Source organism: Perognathus longimembris, chromosome 7 (genome assembly GCF_023159225.1).
Source record: "Perognathus longimembris pacificus isolate PPM17 chromosome 7, ASM2315922v1, whole genome shotgun sequence".
Taxonomy (NCBI): domain Eukaryota; kingdom Metazoa; phylum Chordata; class Mammalia; order Rodentia; family Heteromyidae; genus Perognathus; species Perognathus longimembris.
The window spans coordinates 41,097,775-41,119,624 of record NC_063167.1 but is presented as its reverse complement, the minus strand read 5'-3'; the positions used below and the strand labels follow the sequence as shown (position 1 = coordinate 41,119,624).

Below are 21,850 nucleotides of genomic sequence, written 5' to 3'. Positions count from 1 at the left end.
ATAGGGTAGGTCTATGTTGAGCTTTTTGAGAAACCTCCCTACTGTTCTCCAAAATGGTTGTACTAATTTTCACTCCCACCAACAATGGAGAAGGGTTCCTCTTTCCTCACATCCCCTCCAGCATTTGTTCTTGCCTGAGTTCAGTGTATAGGCCATTCTAATGAAGTGAGGTGGTATCTCAGGGTTGTTTTTATTTGCATTTCCTTCACTGCCAGGGATATTGAACATTTCCTCATATGTTTCTTTGCCGTTTTTATCTCTTTCCCCGTGAAGTCTCTCTTTAGCTCCCTTGCCCATTTAATAATTAGTTTACTAGGTTTGGAGGGGGTTAGTTTTTTGAGTTCTCTGTAGATAATGGATATTAGGCCTTTGTCTGTTGCTGTGCTGGTGAAAATTCTTTCCCATATGGTCATCTGTTTTCTAGTTTGGTGGCTATGTCTTTAGTTAGCAGAAACTTTTTATTTTTTTTTAGTAGTCCCATTTGTTGAGAGTCTCCCCTATCTGTTGTGCCCCTGAGACTCTCTTCAGGAAGCCCCTACCTGTGCCTGTAAGTTCTAGCGTCTTTCTTACTCTGTCCTTCAGTAGTTTCAGGGATTCAGGTCTGATGTTGAGGTCCTTAATCCATTTTGAGTTGATCTTGGTGCATGGTGATAGGCTAGGGTCTACTTTGGGTTTTTTACATGTGGCTGCCCAGTTTCCCCAGCACCAGTAGTTGAAGAGGCTATGTTTTTTCCATTGTATGTGTTTAGCCCCTTTGTCAAATATCAACTGACTGTAAGAATGCAGCTTTATTTCTGGGTCTTCTATTCTATTCCATTGGTCTTCAGGTCTGTTTTTATACCAATACCAGGCTGTTTTTGTTATGATGGCTCTATAATAGAGCTTGAAGTCTAGTATTGTGATTCCTCCTGCACTGCTTCTTTTGCCCAGAATTGCTTTGGCTATTCTAGGTCTTTTGCTGTTCCATATGAATTTATGGTTTGTTTTCTCCATTTCAGTGAAGAATGTAGCTGGGATCTTGATGGGGATTGCATTGTGTTTGTATAACATTTTGGGCAATATGACCATTTTCACTATATTGATTCTGCCTACCCATGAGCATGGGAGGTCTTTCCATCTCCTTGCGTCCTCTTTGATTTCCCTTTTTAGATTTTTATAGTTCTCATTAAATAGATCATTTATGTCTTTAGTTAGGTTAATCCCTAGGTAATTTATACTTTTTTAGCTATTGTAAATGGTATTATTTCCATAATTTCCTTTTCTGTTTGTGCATTGCTGGTGTACAGAAAAGCTGCTGACTTTTGTGGGTTGATTTTGTATCCTGCTACTTTGTCAAAATGGTTTATTAGGTGGAGGAGTTTGGGGACTGAGTTTTTTGGGTCCTTCAGATATAAGATCATGTCATCTGCGAATAGAGACAGTTTGATTTCTTCTTTGCCAATGTGGACCTTTGCCTTATTGCTATGGCTAGGGATTCCAGCACTATGTTGAATAGAAGCAGGGACAGTGGACATCCTTGTCTTTTTCCTGAGTTTAGGGGAAATGGTTTTAGTTTTTCCCCATTTAATATGATGTTAGCAGTTGGTCTGTTGTATATGGCTTTAATTGTTTTAAAGAATGTTCCCTCTATTCCTGTTCTCTCCAGTGCTTTTAACATGTATGGGTGTTGTATTTTGTCAAAGGCTTTGGGGGCATAGGCTGAGATGATGATGTGGTTCTTGGTCTTAGCTCTGTTGATGTGGTGAATTATGTTTATTGATTTGCAGATGTTGAACCATCCTTGCATCTGTGGGATGAAGCCTACTTGATCATGATGTATAATTTTCTTGATCAGTTTCTGGATCCTGTTAGCTAATACTTTGTTGAGGAGCTTTACATCTGTGTTCATTAGTGTTATTGGTCTGTAATTCTCTTTTTTTTTTGTTGGGTCTTTGCCTGGTTTGGGGATGAGTATAATATTAGCTTCATAGAATGAGTTTGGGATTTCTCCCTCTGTTTCTATTTCATGGAAGAGTTTGAGGAGTATTGGTATTAGCTCCTCACTGAAGGTTTTATAGAATTCATTGGTGAAGCCATCTGGGCTTGAGCTTTTCTTTGTTGGGAGGCTCTTGATTACCTACTGTGTCTCGCTGTAAGTTGTTGGTTTATTTAGTTGATTTATTTCTTCTTGATTCAGTTTGGGCAGTTTATACTCCTCTAAGAATTGATTCATTTCTGTACAATTTTCACTCTTTAGCAAGTTGTTCTTTTGAATTTTAATTTTGCCAGTTAAAAGAAAGAGTATCTGTACCTGAGGGAGGTATTTCTATTGCTCAAGCATTCTAATTCCTTACTAACATAAAACCGTCATTTATTAAGGGATCACCATGCCCTGTGCACCAGGCTTGACTGACCAGTATTTTATGCATATCTTCTTATTTTCTTGGTACTAATTTTCTCATCTCATAGATGAGAACTTGAAAACCAGAGATGTGAACTTACTAAAAGTCCCATAAGTTAATTCTGCTTGAGACAGGGATTCACAATCAAGTTTGTTTTGTTTTGTCTGGACTCTATGCCTATAATCACTATATACTGCTTAAAATTATCAGGAATTAAACTAGTAAAAATTTAGAATTTTTTTCTTGTTCATTTTCCATACTTTTGTTTCTCAAACTTTTCTGTACATAGAACTCATTTGAAATGTTTACTAAAAATATAAATTTCCTATACTTGTTTCAGAAATTCTAATTTAATAGGTTCTGAGAGATGCAAGTGGCTGTTCTATCATCTACTACCATGTGTGATTGTGAACATGTAGTCTGAAGGTTGAAAGTTAGAAATCATTGCAATTTTCTCCAACAGCAAGTCCATCATCCTATCTGGAATATTTTTAATCTTTTTATTTTCTTCTTAAACTGCTATTTCATATGTCAAGTATAGTGGAGTAATTTCTATCTTTGGTCTGAACTTCCCCTATGGTTCCATATTTCTTTTCATATGACTTGCATTTCTTTCAATTATCACACTATATGTAGTTTTGTCTTTAAATCTCGGCCTTCCACAATAAGTCTGAACGAAATGGGAGGGTTGGATGAACATTGAAATCTCAATCAAGGTAAAAATGCACAGATAAAAGCTATAAGAAATTATGCTATAAATTTTTCTGCCATTTTATAATCACATATAAATGAAGAAAAATTACAGGAGAACAGATGTCTTGAGACATAGTTCTGTAAGTTAAAAGTAGCTTATACCAATGAATAATTGTTGATTAAATTGATTACCAATTTTGCAACCAAATCATTCCAATTTGAGAAACCAATTTTAGTCTGCAAAACATAGTAGTATGTAGGGGATGGCTATACCTTTAAGACCTGGGACTGCTGGCTGCTAGCTACTCCCACCTCCTTCTGGGTCTGAAACCAGAAGAGACAGCCAAACCAGCCCCACCTCTCCTCTGCGAGCACGTGTGTCATAGTGGTTCAGTCCGGCGCCCAGACAGCGGTTCTGTGGGAGGTGACATTAGCCTGTGGGTAGGTCCTAGGGCGCTGCTCTTGGATGAATATGCTCACCCGCCTGTTGCTAGCTCCTGGTCAGTCCTTCCCCTTCCCTCATCATTACTGCTATAAGTGTGATTGCCCCTCTCTTGAATATACAGAAAGTTGTTGAAGCTTACTCCGAGGTGTCCATGCGTGCCTTGCTTCCTTGGCCAGTATAGGGAGGGAGAGGGCATTCGCACAGCCATGCCGTAACCGAGGCTACCCATGTCCTCCATTACACCTTGACCTGCCCGCAGGTCAGGCGGCCAAGGAAGAGAGTAGAAAGGGAACACAGATAATGGGATAAAAGCTTGGTGTCTCCGCATAAGGGGAGGTATAAATTTAGCCCGGCAGTAGTAAAAATGCAATGAAAAATAAACTTTATTGTTTTCACTAATGTTAGAATTTGGCTCCATGTCAAGAAAAAAGAAATGAGCTACTTTGGAGAGGGTAATGAATTCCTTTCTCTGAAAAGTACAACAAAACACTCAATGAGCCAGGCACTTGTAGCTCATGACTGTAATTTTAGCTACTCAGGAGGCTTAGATCTGAAGCCAGGCCAGGCAGAAAAGTCCATAACACCCTTATCTCCAATTAACCACCAGAAAACCAGAATTGGCCCTATGGCTCAAAGTGGTAGAATGCTTTTGAACAAAAATAGCCCGAGACAGTGCCCAGGCCCTGAATTCAAGCACCATGAGTGACTAAAAAAGAAAGAAACCTTAAAACCTTAACGACCACTCCAATGTTCTACAGAGACTAGGTTGGAAGATGGACTAGATGCCATTCTATGTCCACTTTTTCATATTAATATTTTAAAAGAAAAAATAAAATGTCTGTTGTTTAATGGCGTCTAATAAGTTATGGGTGTGAGATTAAGGAGCAGAGATTTTGCTCCCTAAACTTGCACTGCCCTGGCTACAGCATCGAGAGGTCCACTTTACTAACAATATGATCCCAGGCAATGGACTTGATGTCTGTGTGTTGACTGACACATCAAAGCATTCCAAATGTGTCACTTCATCAAAGTGCAATACTGAAGAAATTCGGGGATAGGTTTGGAGGTTGAATTAACACACTTCTGGGATGGTTTTTTTAATGGTTTTATTTATTTTTAATTTATGTGGTATCAAGGAATCGAACCCAGGGATTCGTGTATGCTAGGCAAGCACTCTACCAGTAAGCCACATTTCTTGCCCTTCTGAGATGTTTCTGAAGACCAAATTTCTATTGTGATACAATTACAGTGCATAGGTCCTATGCACTTTGCCACAATAACATTTGCTAAGTACTTTAGCAAAGGCTTCCCAATTCAGCTCCCTTGTGGCAGTTATATACAAGTGCTGTGTTTTATTCTTGTTTCTTTTTTTTATTATTGTCTTAAAAAAAAAAAAACAGAAATATTTGGTTGTGTTCATGATATCTTCTGACTTCCAAATAAGAACATGCTTTTACTTCATTTGCACACTCCAGGCATCTATTCCAGAGGGTTTAAGACCTGTTAGTTGGTTCACAGTTGGAAATTTGTGGCATTGAGTCACTGCCAATGCTGGCAGACCTTTAGGATGGCATCTGGTGACCTTTTGTGGAGCCCCCTGGGTCCTCCATTTGAGATTTTATGTTCTCGGCAGGGGTGTAATCCAAATCAAATGTGAGATCTGGTGAAGTGGAGAAACATGGGGAGTGAGGCCAAGGGGGATCCCTACAGTGCCTTGAGCAGAGAATGCTATGACATGGCCTTATGGTGCTTCTTTGTAACCCTGAGACTCTGGGCTCTGCTAGAGAGTGGCACTAAGAGCAAGAGCCCAGTGTGTGAAAGGGGACCATTGGACAGTTTCCCCTTGTTTATCTAGCATTCCACCACAAAGTCATCCTCCCTAAGCTCTTCATGGCATCCCAGGAACAGCAGAGGAGAGGTCAGAAGTACACATGGAAATGCGAGCATGTCTTGGCTTCTAACAAATGATGTGTCTGTGTGTGTGTGTCTGTGTGTGTGTGTGTGTGTGTGTGTGTGTGTGTGTGTCTTTTGAAATGGCAAGCTTCTATTTTCAATAATGTAGGTAGGTAGCTAGCTAGCTAGCACTCAAGCCTGGAAGGAAGAACTGTGAGTTTGTGAACAACATAACAACCAATGTGTGTTGACGAATTGTTTGTGCTAACCACAAACACATGCTGCTTCTCAGCTGGAGAGGCATTTTCATGTTAATTTTTAACATGTGAGGTTTTTTTTTTTTTTTAAGACAGCTTTTACTTGAAACAGACTTAACAGGTTATTTTTGGTTTTTACATTTACTATGGCTGCTTAAAAAGACAGGCAGATTCATTTCAAAATTTCTCAAGCAATTCTGTCCCAAAACTGCCCAGAAGAATTAACTACCTGTGACCACTTTTAACTTCAAGTTTTACATTTCCTCCTTTGGTTACCTGCTCTCTACTTTCTGCTCCATTTGTAATCCCATACTTCCAAGAACTCTCTCCTGTCTCTGGGGCCAACAGTTTGGAATCTTAGACACAAAATTAAGTCATAAAATATTTCTCTTTCTTTTTTACTCCATTTTTATCATTTATTATTCATACTAAAGAAATTTTATTATATTTTCTAATATGACCACATTGTAACCTAATCAAATTTATGCCATCACTTTCTTTCATTTCCTCATCCTCCTCCTTGAAAATTTTTAAAAATTTTATTGCTCTATTTTCATACACATATACAGAATATTTCAACCATATTTGTTCCTTCTTTGCCAACTCCTTTCACCCTTTCTGCACCTGCTAATATTCACCCTCATACAGATCCTGTTTTCATACCCCGTGATTCATTTTTAAGAAGTACAAATAGCTGGACACTGGTGGCTCACTTCTATAGTTCTAGCTACTCAGAAGGCTAAGATCTGAGGACCATGGTTCAGAGCCAGCAGAGGCAGGAAATTCCATGAGACTTTTTTCTCTAACTACCAAAAAGCTGAAAATGGAGTTGTAGCTGACATGATAGAGTGTTATCCTTGAGCAAAAAACTCAGAAACAGTGATAAATACTTGAGGAAATATTCAACATTCTTAGCCAAAAAGGAAATATAAATCAAAACATTGGTAAAATTCCCTCTCACCCCAGTCAGAATAGCAATCATTAACAAAACAAACAACATAGAATGTGGTGGTGCTATGGGAATAAAGAGATCCTTATTCACTGTTGATGGGAATATAATAAATTCAGTCACTATAGAAATCAATACGGAAGTTCCTTAGAAAATTAAAGGTAGAACTATATGACATTGCTATACCACTCCTAGTCATATATACAAAGAAATGTAAGTCATGTAAACTTTCTTAATTTCTTTTTCCTAAAAGAAGAAGTATAGAAGCACCTACTTACAAAGTTGATCTGTGGAATGAATAAAATATGGCATATCGATGGCCATAATTGAATTCATGTAGTTAAGTTCTCTAACAGTTATTTTTATAATCATCATAGATTGGATTACTTTTACATTGCTGTGACCAGATTTCCAGAGAACAAATTACAGTACTGATTTGGGCTAACATTTTCACATGTGTCAATCCATTATGTGAAAGAGGGTATGTCCCAGCAGAGCAATTCACACACCACAGCAGTCAAAGCAGAGGAAGCAGAGAAAGAAAAATATAGGAAGGGGTGTGGGGCACATAATAGTCCCCAAAGTGTTCCCATATCCTATTTCAGTCAACTGGTCAACCTCCTACCTTTCACTACCTCTCAATAATGTTATGATGGATTAGTCAATAGATTAAATCCTTCACAATGTTACAGCCCTCGCTACTAATCTTGTTTGGAGACACAAATATACTTCTCAGTCTCCTAGTCTAATCTTTCTCTCAGATCAGTTTGTAAGATTAAGTGTCATATTGTCCATAGTTATTTCTCTTTCTTATGAACTGCAAATAGTTCAAATTCTTTGTAAAATTCACCTCGTATTTACTTAGATTTGAGTTAGGTTTCACATTATGTAGATTTTACACCATTTTCTTTTATTACTGTAGAAATATACATCTAGATTTATATAAAAGTGTACAAGATTAAATTCTAGAACACTGAATTTTCACAAATGTAATATAGTCATACAAAATATGCTCAGATTAAGAAACCCAATGATAAGAACAACCCCAAATCCTCTCACAATCCCTTCTGTCCTCTATGCCTCTCCATACAGGTAGGTAATCAATATCCTGACCTCCAGAACCAAGTTTTTACCAGTTATTAACTTTCTTCTTTGTATGATTTTTTAAAGCCAGGTTTACATTTGTTGAGGTCAGGAAACCAACCTATCTTCCATCATTGTCAGAACTATTCTCAAATACATACTTTCCCTCTGATATTTGCACTCCACTTGCCTCACAAGGCACAAGGCTTAAGTGCTGCTTTATCTGCTTTCTCTGCCTCCCCATGAGGAACACTCAGTACTCCTGTTGGACAGTATTTACCCACCCAAACCAATGTCACAAACATCTGAGGTCACCAAATTAACCAATCACTTGTCTTATTTTTCCAACCAGCGCTTCTCTATACTCTTACCTGATATTTCAGTCTGTCCCTAATTCAACTTTTCTATCAACCACTTCCCCATGAGACCTAACAGGTAACTTTATCAAGTTATCAGAGGAAAAAGATTCAAGCTATCCACAATTTGATAACTCCTTGTCACCAAACATGTTAGTTTGCCTACAAATTCACCTATGTGTCTACTGCCTTTCAAGTTCCCCTACTATGTTTGTCCTTTTTTTTTCTTATTTTCTATTTTATGTTAAATATGCTTATTGAATTCCATTAAATTAATTTTTTCGGTGCCATTATTGGGACATGAATGCAAGGACTTACACTTTTTCAGTCAAGGTTAGTGTTCTGTCACTCGAACCACACTTCCACTTCTGACTTTTGCTGGTTAATTATAAAAAAAATCTCATCAACTTTCCTGCCTAGGCTGGCTTGGAACCATGATCCTCAGATCTCAGCCTCCTGAGTAGCTATTACAGGCATTAGCTGTACCTAATTGATACCTACTTGACAATGAACTTTGATGTAATGCTTTTCTTCTTACTAAATGGCATGCATCCAGATAATTTCTATTTTGTCCTAAGTTTGTTTAAAAATACTTATTGTAATACATTAAATTGATTTTCTTTTTGTGCTGGTACTGGGGCTTGAACTCAGGGCCTGGGTTTTGCCCCTTACCTTTTCCACTCAAGGCTAGAAATCCATTACTTGAGTCACAGTTCTACTTCTGGCTTTTTGCTGTGAGATAAGAGTCTCAGCCACTCTCCTACCCTGGCTGTCTTTGAGCCTTAATGCTCAGATCTCAACCAGCTCAGTAGCTGGGATTATAAGAATGAGGCACCAGTGCCTGGCTCATTAAATTGATTTTTTTGTCTATAAGAAAAAATATCTTTATTAATTATTTTATTTTATTTTTCATTTTATTAATTAAAATTTGTTGACAAGGTGTTGTGCAAAAGGGGTACAGTTACATAATAAGGCAGTGAGTACATTTCTTGTGATATCTTATACCCTCGTTTTTCTTTCCCTTCTTAAGCACCTTATCTCTTTTTGTCAGAGTCAAGTGTATTTTATCAATTCAATAAATAATTAATAAAATAACAACAAAATTAAACCTCTCCTCTTCTTCAGTTCCATGCCACTTTGCCATTGCATTCCAGTGTGCTGAAGCCCCGACTATCTTTGTACTTGAGAGTAACAAATCTTCATCGGAAACCTCACAGTCCATGACCTACTGAAGCTTAAACTCTTCATCGATATTATATTTTCCATCTACATTTCCTGTACTCCTCTTTCCTTTACCTGTTAATGAAAGCCACTTACGAAGCCAGGCTCCCATGTCTCATGCCTGTAATCCTAGCTACTCAGGAGGCTGAGATCTGGGTATTGCAGTTCAAAGCCAGCCCAGGCAGAAAAGTCCTAATGAAACTCTTACCTCCAACTAATCACTCCAAATCTGGAAGTGGTGCTGTGGCTCATGAGGTAGAGCACTAGCTTTGAGCACAAAGAAGCTCAAGGACAGCACCCAGGCCTTGAGTTAAAGCCTCACAACCACCACCACCAACAAAAAACCCCCACAAATATCCTGAGTATTGCCTATAGTTTGGCCTTATTCAAATCAATAAGCATGGGTGAAATTGTTTTATGCTCAAATAACATGTCACATTTAAAATAATCCTGTCTGTTGTATCAATAATAGCATCAAGAACTTTTAGAATGACTTCTGCCAAATGTCAAATTAATTCTTTCTGATTTTGGAATATTATCTCATATAGAAAATTTAGAATACTGATACTATGAGATGTAATATAAAGTGACACACAAATTTCTTCGACACAGTAATACTTCCAACATCTAGTATGATTTTCTAGACTTAATAGATCCATATATATATGTATATGTACTTTGCATGATTGAATGAATCATATTTCTACTTACTTCTATAATTGACACTAATTTTATATTGAAATCATCCACAACTATTTGAATAGTTCCACACATTCTGTAATATGGATATAAAACAAATGTTCAACCTATCCACCCAGTACAAAACATTGAGCGTTTATAAATGTCTTCTTTTTCTTTAGTTCATATCCTTAAATTTTTTACTTGATCAAAAAGTTTCTTCTACCTAAGATGTTTCATAAGGTTGAACCATGTTTTAAGAATTATGTCTCTTTCATATAAAACATTGAATTTCTTACTTTTTATATTTTGGTGTATAAATAGATACCATTTTATCTTAATGCACAGATCTTTCATTATTAAACAAGGCTGACTTTCAGTTAATTTTTTCATTAGCTATAATTTTAAAATAATTCGGGGCTGGGGATATAGCCTAGTGGCAAGAGTGCCTGCCTCGGATACACGAGGCCCTAGGTTCGATTCCCCAGCACCACATATGCAGAAAACTGCCAGAAGCGGCGCTGTGGCTCAAGTGGCAGAGTGCTAGCCTTGAGCGGGAAGAAGCCAGGGACAGTGCTCAGGCCCTGAGTCCAAGGCCCAGGACTGGCCAAAAAAAAAAATAATAATAATAATAATAATTCCCCTTTTCCTCCTTTCTATTCTCTGCCTTATAACTAACCTCAGATGGAGAGCCACTGAGAGCCTAAAATTTTCCAGTTTGGGCAGTTTAGGAGAGAAAGAGCAGAGCTGGACCTGGCAAGCTCTTCTGACTTTCTTTTTTAGTGGCTGAAAATATGTTAGAATTACAGGAGAGGGGAGAATTGGGGAACTGGGAAAAAATGAAGGAGGTGGGTGACACTGCTCAAAAAATGTACTCACTACTTGACTTATGTAACTGTAATCCCTCTGTATATCTTTTCAATAAAATTTAAATAAAATAATAAGAATAAAGGAATGCAATAACATTTAGGATTCAGGTTTCATGCTGTTTACTATTTACAAAAAAGGATGTAGAGCAGATAGATATCTTTATAAGTATCAGGAAGGAGTCAGTGGAACAGATAAAGCTTAAAATGATAGTAGTATGCGTTTTCTATAGCAAATGATCCTCAGACAAATAAGCAACATTCACTTTTCATTCCACAATGCTCAGTTACCACTGTTTACACTGCTAGGCTATCACCTCCTGTTTCTAACGCCAACCTAGTGCAAGAGGGGTCTGCCCTGCCTGTAACAAAGTGCCATACCTATTTCTTCACAGCAAGCAGGAGGAAATCCTGAAGGCAGAAACCCAACTAGCTCTCCAGAAATCCAAACCCATGTCTGGCAATGCAAAGCAAATGAGCAAGAATGCAGAGTCCCACACTGGCTGCTCTGATCAGCAAACCAGGGACAACCCAGATGATGTGGAAGAGAAAAAGCACCCAAACAGCAACCAGAAACTCCTAATGGGAACACATGCCAACAGATTGCTGGGTAACAAAGTGAGTATATGATAATACTCAAACTTTTCTTGGGAATTTATTACAAAAATACAGAGAGTGAACACAAGTTTACCCAAACACACATTTGTGCCAGTGGAAATTAGTATGTTTTGCATGAAATAGAAATTAAATATGCATTTTTTTCTATCTGAAAATGAACTTCAAGGTCATTTCACAGGTTACAACTTTGTAGACCACCAGTTGAGTTGCTCAATCTACACTGCCTGTAGCTAACTCAGTGCTACTCAGCAATGAATATAGTGATTGTCACTATCCATGCAAAGTTCCAGTCTGCTAGAGGAGGGTCTATTTACATTTACATTGCAGAAATAGATCATTAAATATCAAAATCCAATGCAACCATGTCTACATACCAAAAAATTATAGGCCCCAAACTGTCTTGATGGAAATATATATATCACTACATTATGTTAAGAATCAACCAAACAATCCATAACAAATTGACTTGATAATGATGAATTTAAATGATTAGTAATTTGTAATTAAAATGTGAATATAGCAGCAATTGAAAACTGGATCTAAATCAAAACTAAACTAATGATTCATTGATAACAAAGTACCATTTCCAAAAAATTGCTGAAATTGCAATTCAATGGATACATGGAGTAGGAATTTTGCAATGCTGCCAAGCATTAAGTGACAGCCAGTTATTTTAGCAGAATGCTGATTAGAGTCTGCAGCAAACTCCAACATACTATTTTTAGTTTTTAATTTTAATAGCCCCTTCTAAGTCATTGAGATGTTAGCCAGTCTTCAGTAATATGAGAAAATGAAGGTCTGTGGATCTGTGATCTTTTACTCAGAAGAACCATGCAAAATGTTATACATTTGAAGTCATTTACAGCCCACCATCAGACTATATTCTACAAGGTATAGTTGAATGCTGAATTTCATTTATAAAAGTGACTTTTCGGGCTGGGGATATAGCCTAGTGGCAAGAGTGCCTGCCTCGGATACACGAGGCCCTAGGTTCGATTCCCCAGCACCACATATACAGAAAACGGCCAGAAGCGGCGCTGTGGCTCAAGTGGCAGAGTGCTAGCCTTGAGCAGGAAGAAGCCAGGGACAGTGCTCAGGCCCTGAGTCCAAGGCCCAGGACTGGCCAAAAAAAAAAAAAAAAAAAGTGACTTTTCCACATTAGTGGCACAGCTTAGGCGGGAATTCAAGTGCTATTGATTCTATTTAATATATTACTTTGTATTTCTAATGAGGAGTCCTTGAATTCAGTGCCTGATTAGAGCAGGAGACAATGCATCTGAATAGGTAAAATAATCTATTGTGGACTTCTGAAAACATCCATCTTTCATTCTAATTTTGATTCTGGCATTGATATATTTCTTGTTGTTTTTATTGTCCCCAAAGGATGACCTTGATGGTAATATTACTATTTGAGCTGGAGGCTGGTGGCTCATGCCTGTTATACTGTCTATCAGGAGACTGAGATCTGAGAGTCAAAATTCAAAACTAGCTAGACAAAGAAGTCCAAGGGACTCTTCAATTAACCACTAAAAAGCCAGAAGTGAAGCTTTGGCCCGCATGGTAGAGAACCAGCCTTGAGCAAGAAAGCTAAGGGACAGTGTTCAGGCCCTGAGTTCAAGTCCCAATATTGGAGGAAGGGAGCAGTGTACTTTGCTATTTTCTGATTGTTTCCAGGTATACTTTATTATTTAGTCTTCATAATTAGCCCTATGAGATAGGGGCCACTGTTATTTCTGTCACCATGGTATAGAACTGAGACTTGAGATTTTTAAAGTGATTCATAAAGGTACATATTAGATTTCTTTCTCATCTTCTCAACTTATTTTTTAAATTTATCTTTCTATTTACAAAATAGTATATGGGCATATGGACATTTTGAAAATCCAAAGAACATAAAAGTTCAGGCAAAGGATAACAGCAGTCTTTTTTTTTCTTTCCTCCTTGGATAGATACAGAATGAGAATCATTATGTGCATATACTTCTTTTCCTGTCCAAATCACTCCACATCAAGAATTCCCCCACTGGCATAAGGACCTCCATCTATGCATTTTTAATGACTATGAGAATCATACTCCGATAACACTTAGATTGCATTCACTATGAGCCAGGCACTATTCTAAGCTCTTCACATGTATTAACTAATTTACTATTCCCAAGAACCCAATGAAGTAAAAGCTTTTATTATCTTTAATTCATGGGTAAAGATACCAAGATACAAAGAGGTCACACCCTGGTCATAAGGCTGCAAAGAGGTGAAGCCACAAGGGAAGCCTAAGTTCTAGGTCTTAAATCACTAACCTGCATCTGTTCCTTTGTTTGGATATAACATGGTTCATTAAACAGCCTTTATGGGCATTTAAACTAATTCTAGTTTTCCTCTTCAAAATGGAAATGTGTTCCTTGACACTACTATTGGACGTGGCTGCCTTATTCCTACCCTAGACTTCACCTTCACCAATAGGATGGGCACCACATTTATTGGGTGAGCAGTTCTTGGGTCTTCGTGTTCAGGAGTCTTGCTGTCTCTGTGATACTAGAGAGAAATGGTTTGCCCCTCCTCTGTCAGAACTCAGGGATTTGCAGGAGGCTCTGCAGGGCTGACTCCCAGCTACCAAACACAGGAAGGCCTCGTGGGAGGTGTGGGGACTGACTAATTGGTTCTGTCTGCCAGGCAGGCATGTAAGGCTGGCCTGCCAGATGGCAGCCACAGTTGCCTGGTACAGAGACCCTCATTACCACCTTGACTAAGTGGTAAATGGAATCCTGCCGCAGTTATAGAAGTAAACCAATCAGAACTCCTTCTAGATCTTTATCATTCGCACATAGATGAAAATAAGCTTTCCTGCTTGGCATATAACTGGCAATCTGGACCCACTGAATTTGCTCCAAAAAAGGAGTTGCTGATAAAGACAGAGCTAACACGCACCAGTGAGGAAGGGCAAGGGCAAAATAACAGATGAAGTTCAAAGAGAATCACTGGTAAGAGATAAGTAAAGGAAAAATAAAATTGATGAGAACCCATCATTTTATGCATACAAGAACAATAAGATTTCTCAGAACTGGACAAATATAAACCTTTACTTCACAAAGGAAGAATGAGAAATCCAGAGAGTTTAAATGATTTGTCCAAGGTCTTGCAAGAAGAGAGCTTGGGTCTTCTGTCCTACAACCCTGGGATATTTTTCTTCAAAATTTTGTTCCTTATAGGTAAGTCTTTGAATATATAAATATTCACATTTTGTTTCTCAGAAGTGTTAGCTCTGCCTTCTCTAGCTAAAAAAGGGTGGGGGGGATGTGTGACTATGTAACAATAAATTCCATAGTACAATTTCAAAAATGAAATTAGGGAGTGCCTTTTGAATCTGGCAGCATGAAAATAATACTAAGTACTTCCTTTTTAATAACTACTGGAGATTATGGTTAGGTGCACATTCGCAAAGTCTTTCTTCTTCATTCTTCATATTTCCCCTGTGAGGTGCGTAGACACACATGATATAATTCCTCATTGAATAGCTGAGTGGGCAAATGTAGATGGCCTCTCTGGTTAGCTGTGCATTGGCCGCTCAGACTTAACATGTTCACAGCATACTACTGATCTTGCTCACTTGCTCTGCTTTCTAGGGCCTATGTCTCACAAAATGATCCCACCATTCTTCCAGTGTACCAGCGACAAACTCAAACAAATGTTCTTGCTCTCTCTATTTACTCTGATGTCCAGCCAATCTCTCCTCCAGGCATCTCAAAATGTTTTCTTTCTCTCATTTTCTCTATTTTATCCTGGTCAGAACACAATACTAAATTACTGGATATTTTAATAATCTTTAAAGAGACTATACTGCCTTGAAGCGTCTCTCTGGTATAACCCAACTAAGATAGTATCTACTTCTGTGTAGCAACACACACAGCATTCAGTGGTTTGTAACAATAATGCTCATACACACAAACCAATGCCTTATAGATGTGAACTAAGGCACACATTTGTATCTCATTTGCATTTGGCTCCAAAATTTTCAAGTCTGCTTTGTTTACCTTACATTGAGGCCAGATGGGTTCTCTAAATACTTCAAAAAAATGAATTCAACAACATAAGCTGGTTTTAAGTCATTGCTTGAGTCATGCCCACTAAGGTATAAAAGGGTAAAGCAAAGAACATGGGAACGAAGGGAACACCATTGGGTCTAGGATATAAATATCATATCTTTAGGGAAGAACTTCAAAACTACTTATCAGATGGTACCTCTCTCTGCTTAAAACTCTTAAACCAATTGATTGATAAATCCACATTGCTCTAGTATAAAATTCAAACTTGCTGACTCATCTTCTTGGCCCAGTTCTCTCTATCTGCTGTATTTCTGTCCACTCACCAAGCTTTTCTTCCCAGGACTAGAGCTCAGTTCCCTTTTACCTCCTATTCTTTGTTTATGCTAATTCCTTTGGATGAAATTCTTTTCCCTCCATCTTTATTTGATGAGCTCATTCCTATTGAACTCTCAAATTAGACATCAACTCCACCAAGAAATGCTTTTGTCTGATTCTCCAGACTGAGGTAACTGCCTTTCCTACTGTATTTCTAACTCAATCCATGCATATCTCTGTAGTTGATCTTGTCCTACTATTAAAATAAACTATTTTCTTGGCTACCTCAACAAGTCTGTAAGCCTCTTTAGAATAACACTGTGGATTATTCATTTTGGTTCACAAAATACTTCTTTCTGTATAATAACCCCAAAGCCAATATATAACTGAATGTGGAAACATCAACAATTTTCCCGTTGCAATCTAGAAGCTGAGATTATCCACTGGTTATATAATACTAGGCTGGTGGTATTAGCCAACACAAGAAATAAATTATACACATCATCCTTAAGAAGGAGAAGAGAAACCTGTGTTGCCTTCAGATAAGATTATACATCCTACAGTCTCAAAACGGGAGAACACTACTAAAACAAGAAAATTTGAAGAACTATAAAACAATACTAACAATAACACACATCAATGCCCTTCATATACATGAACAAAAACTAGGTAGAAGATAAAATGCATAAGGAGGCACCACTTACAAGAGAAAAATAGGTAAATAACTACATTGACTAAATAAATAAATCAAGTGCCAAAAATATAAATAATAAAAAGTCTACTCATTTATGTTAAAAATAGGAAAGCATTTTATGATCTCCAAGTGACAAGAGTTGACACCATTGAGATATAAATCATCCCCAAAGGAACTTATAAATTTGATGAGATTTCAACAGAATGTTCAGATTTTTGTTTTGCTTTGGTAGTACCATATTGATTATCAAATTAATTTGGAAAAAAATTAGCAAGTTAGGAAACATTGAAAATACCATAATCAGATGTTATGATATATTAGATGTTATGATATATCAGATGTTATCTGTATATTTAAAATAGAAATGTTTCATCACAAACATAAAATACAAGTGGAATTGAAAAAAAATCCAGAAATAGATTCACTGATATATTGCATTTTGCATATAATAAAATAAATTTTATATCATAAGTGATAAAAAGTACTTTGTTGTTGTGTTAGTGGTGGTGATGGTGGTGGTGATGTGTGTGTGTGTGTGTGTGTGTGTGTGTGTGTGTGTGTGTGTGTGTGTACTGGTCCTGGGGCTTGAACTCAGGCTCTGGGCCCTGTCCTGGAGTTTCTTTTGCTCAAGGCTAGCACTTGAGTCACAGAACCACTTCCAGCTTTTTAGGTAGTTTATTGGAAATAAGAGTCTCACAGACTTTTCTGTTCGTGTTATCTTCATACTGTGATCCCCAGATCTCAGTCTCCTAAGTAGCTAGAATTACAGACATAAGCCACTGGTGCCTGGCAAAACGGTAGACTTTTTAACTGACAGTACTAGAAATGTTAGATAGCCATACCAAAACTTTAAATTAGGTCTATTCCATATATGCCACACATATATGGAATAAATATTTAAACACATCCCACATGGGTGTGAAAAAAAGGAAACTATACAAGTTGTACAAGTACATCTAGATACCTTCTTGTATTAAATAGGATAAAGGAAATCTTTCCTAGCTGTGACTCAAATACATAGAAAAAGAAATAGTTTCACTATTGCTATACTGCCAGAACCATTATAAGCAACATGTCAAACCATATATAATATCATATACAAATAGATCCTTACTGTAGAGAAACTTCTAAATATGCATAAAGGATAGGGAAGTGAAACATTAGCAAAATGGGCAAATGCGAACAGGCATGAATTTAAATGTTTTGGGCTGGGAATATAGCTTAGTGGTAGTGTTCTTTCCTAGCATGCATGAAGCCCTGTGTTCTATTCCTCCGCACCACATAAACAGAAAAAGTCAGAAGTGGTGCTGTGGCTTAAGTGGTAGAGTGCTAGCCTTGAGCAAAAAGAAGCCAGGGACAGTGCTCAAGCCCTGAGTCCAAGCCCCAGGACTGGCATGCAAAAAATAAAATAAAATTTAAATGTTTCCTTAACATGTCAGAAGATAGAGTCTTGCTGGCAACAAGAATAACATTAATTAATTCATTTTAAGATACAATTTCTCACTGGAAAAATCCACTAAATTTATAACATAATTTGCAGGAAAGCTAAGCAAAACATTCTCTACTTATGGAAGAAATTTAGAATGAATTAACTTGAGAAGGAAATTTGAAAATAATTAGAAGCACTTTCTATGTATTTGGTTGCTGACATGAAAATCTCACTTTTAAGAATCTATCTCAAAGGCACACTGGAATATTATTCAAGAAATCGTGGAAAAGCCTCACTGCAATATTACCCATTGCACTAAAAACTATTAATAATCTTAATATTCATCAGTAAGGGACTGAGGATTACTGAATAACCAAAGTGGGCCCGTATATGGAGTTCTATGAAACTGTAAATGGAAATAAAGAATTTATATACATATATATGAATATCACCATATAGGAATAACACAGCAAGCTATATTATTAGTTGGCTACAAGGAAAGTAAAGAAAAGCATATAGATTATTATTACCAGATATCTGTCACTCACCTATGTCTTTACAAATAAAGGAATTAAAAGATTCTTGAAAAAAATTGTTGACAATTGTAGACAGATAGAACACACTGAATGGATCAAGAATAGAAACCACACCTTGCCGAACAAATCTTGTTTTATAGATATAGCTTGAGAAATACGTAAACATTTTACATAATGAAAGAGCACTTAAATGTTTAGGGATTACTTCATAAAAATAAAAAACAAATTAAAATAAATAAATCAGATTTCATAATCTACTGCTATATAAGAAATTGTCCCAAATTTACCACTTAAATCAGTAAACATGCCAGGTTGCTTTGTTTTGAGGGTTTAGAATCGAGGCACAGCTGAGACACATGATTCTAGCCCAAGATCTCCATGAAATTCACACCCCAGGTATCTCTCGCCCAACCCCTAACCCCCCCACCCACCCACCCAAGGCAGGCGGGCACCCAAAGGCTGACCAGGGCTTAGAGGAGCCACTTTCAGATTCACTTGTGTCCAAAGACAGAGCTTTCTATTTCTTGCTGGCTGTGGCTCAAGGTCTCAGTTTTAACCCCTCTCAGTACAACTGCTCATGACCTGGTAGTTGGCTTCCCAAAGGATAAATGCTTCAGAGAGAGAAATGGGGGGGGGGGCACGCACAACCAAATCCCATCACATCTTTTCTAACTTAAATCTCACAAGTAACACATGACATCACTTTTTCAGCATGCTACTGCTCACATCGACTCATCTAATTAAATGGAAAATTGAGGGAGACTAGATGAAAGAAACAAGGAAACCAGGAAACAAGTCATCACTGGACCCATTGGTTACCTCATAAACCTAAGACTTAATTGGCATTTAAATAAAACAGAATGTAATTATTTATTGTAAATAACTTGGAAACATAATGAATTCACTCCATACCCTCATATTTTTCAAGATTATTGTGTCTATATATGATCATTATGAGACAAATAATATGTTTCGGACTTAACTTTTTTGGTATTTTGTATTTTTTCTGTCATTTTCTGTTTTTCATTTCGTTATTGTCAAAGTGCTATACAGAGGGGTTACAGTTTCATACATAAGGCAGTGCATACATTTCTTATCCAACTTATTACCACCTCTCTCATTCCCCCCCCACCCTGCCTTCCCCCTCCCCATTTTCCTTCCCCCCACCCCATGAGATGTGCAGTTGGTTTATACCATATAGTTTTGTAAGTATTGCTGTTGCATTGCTTTGTCTTTTTACAATTTTTGTACAGGAGAAATCGCATATAGATGTAATATTGATGAGTTAGCAACCTTTATAGCCCTACCTTTGCAAGTAGCAGTATGAACTCTTTAAAAACCTTTCTGTTGGACAAGTGAGAAATCATACCAAACTTTTCACAGGCTTTGTGTTCTCAGAGCTGCCTTCATTATTATCTGAGCCTTTTATCAAGCTATTTAATGTGCTAGAATACATGAGAAACTCATTCCACATTTACCAACAAATACCTTAAGTTCTACCTATTTTGTTGTCTGTTATAGACAGCATTCTTGGGCAAATGAGACAGTACCTGTTAGCATACTTGCCAAGCACATGCTAATGGAATAATGCTGAAAATGGTGTGAGGCAAGTTTTCTTCTTTGGGGATCCAATGACTGAAAGATGACATGGGCATGAGCTAAAGTTCATTTAGAACTGGGGTTTGTCAAGAGATGCTGGCTGGCTCATTCATATACTCACCTTAACATTTTTTGTCCCATCCTTTCTTCTGTTCCTTGCTTCCATTTGTCTTTGTTTCTGTAAGAGTTCCAGGCAGACAAATGCCCATTGCTACTCTGTACCAACTGGAGACCAGGCCTTGTCCTATATTCATGGCCTCCCCAGGAGAAAGCTTAAAGACTCATCTTTGGAACACATGGAAAAGAACAGTTCTTGTCAACTTAAGGTGTGTACATTGAATTATTTGTTCTCTTTGTGAATGAATGAGCATCATTTGTTGACTCTATACTTTGATACAGGGCAGAAGATGAGACAGTCTAAGGATGAAACATACTCTGTATGTTTAGAGAGAGTTCCAGGAAGCTTCCTGAGAAAACCCTATAGATCTCAACTATAGTTGACCTGCCCTCTATTTGCATGTGGTGCCAGTACTGGGCCTCTTGTTCATCATTGCCTTATTTGCTCATGACTGATTAGATTCACGCCTTCAGTCTTAACATTTTTCTGGTAAATTGGAGATAAGAGTCTCTGATTCCACTGGCTTCCACCTTCCATCTTCAGTTCTCATCCTCTTCTTCAGCTAGAATTATAGACACGAGCCCCTGACAGTGGGCTTCCATTTGTCTTCTTTCCAAAGTTTTCCAGGAGAGTCACAGTGCTTCCAGTAAATTCAGAATCTGGATTCTATCCTTTTTCTACTCTTTCCAGTACTAAACTCCCCAATCTAGGGCTGGCGATATAGCCTAGTGGCAAGAGTGCCTGCCTCGGATACACGAGGCCCTAGGTTCGATTCCCCAGCACCACATATACAGAAAACGGCCAGAAGCGGCGCTGTGGCTCAAGTGGCAGAGTGCTAGCCTTGAGCGGGAAGAAGCCAGGGACAGTGCTCAGGCCCTGAGTCCAAGGCCCAGGACTGGCCAAAAAAAAAAAAAAAAAAAAAACTCCCCAATCTAATGATTCTCTACAATTTGTTCCTCTGAATTCTTGTATAATCAACGATGTTATTTCATAAGACAGATAGTAGATGTTAGTGTGTGTGTGTGTGTGTGTGTGTGTGTGTGTGTGTTGAAAAGATTTCCTTCCTTCCTTCTCTATGGAACAGATCTGAGGCAAATTGAATTTGAGATCAATCACTAGGTTGATGTCACCCCGAAGTGCTCCCACCTTGCTCTGATGTCAGCCCCAGTGGCTTCTGTTTCTTTGCTTGGGTCTTTAGTTATTTTGTTTCAAAGCCCTGTTCATTTTTTCTTCTATGGGTTGTGTTAGGACATTGGCCAGAAGCCAAATGGAACGCAGAGAGAAGATGCTTTTCTCCTTGCCCTGATCAGGAGAGAACTCATGTCCCAGCCTTTGAGTTCCAGCTTGTTACACAACCTCCACAAAGAGCTGAAGACCTTGGACCCCATCTCCTCTCAGTTTCTCCTCAAGTCTCAGCTGAGCCAGCTCCTCATAAGGCACCAAGTCCCTCTGCAGTTACCAACAGTCAAGCTCCTTTTCCAGCGATTCTCTAAGAGAGGCTCTCCTGAAATGGTATGGCCATCTTGCTACTTTAAGTGTGGACTCCTTTGGTCTTTTCTTACCCAGCACACTAATGTAATTAATTTCTTTCTTGAACATGACCTTTACTCGCATTCATAGAAATTTCTAGTCAAAATAGATTGGAACAGAAAATATGCTTAAGGCTCTGTTTAATTT

At 37.9% G+C, this 21,850-nt stretch overlaps 1 protein-coding gene across 1 annotated transcript in view; it reads left to right on the top strand.

Annotated features, from left to right (window-relative positions):
* The window catches only part of C7H1orf87 (chromosome 7 C1orf87 homolog), a 63,413-nt gene that overhangs the window by 2,187 nt on the left and 39,376 nt on the right, over positions 1–21,850 (top strand). Inside the window, exons 2-4 of the mRNA XM_048349926.1 lie at positions 11,218–11,440; positions 20,241–20,381; positions 21,422–21,685. Coding sequence (XP_048205883.1) covers positions 11,218–11,440; positions 20,241–20,381; positions 21,422–21,685 — 628 coding nt within the window. The remainder of the gene's footprint in view (positions 1–11,217; positions 11,441–20,240; positions 20,382–21,421; positions 21,686–21,850) is intronic.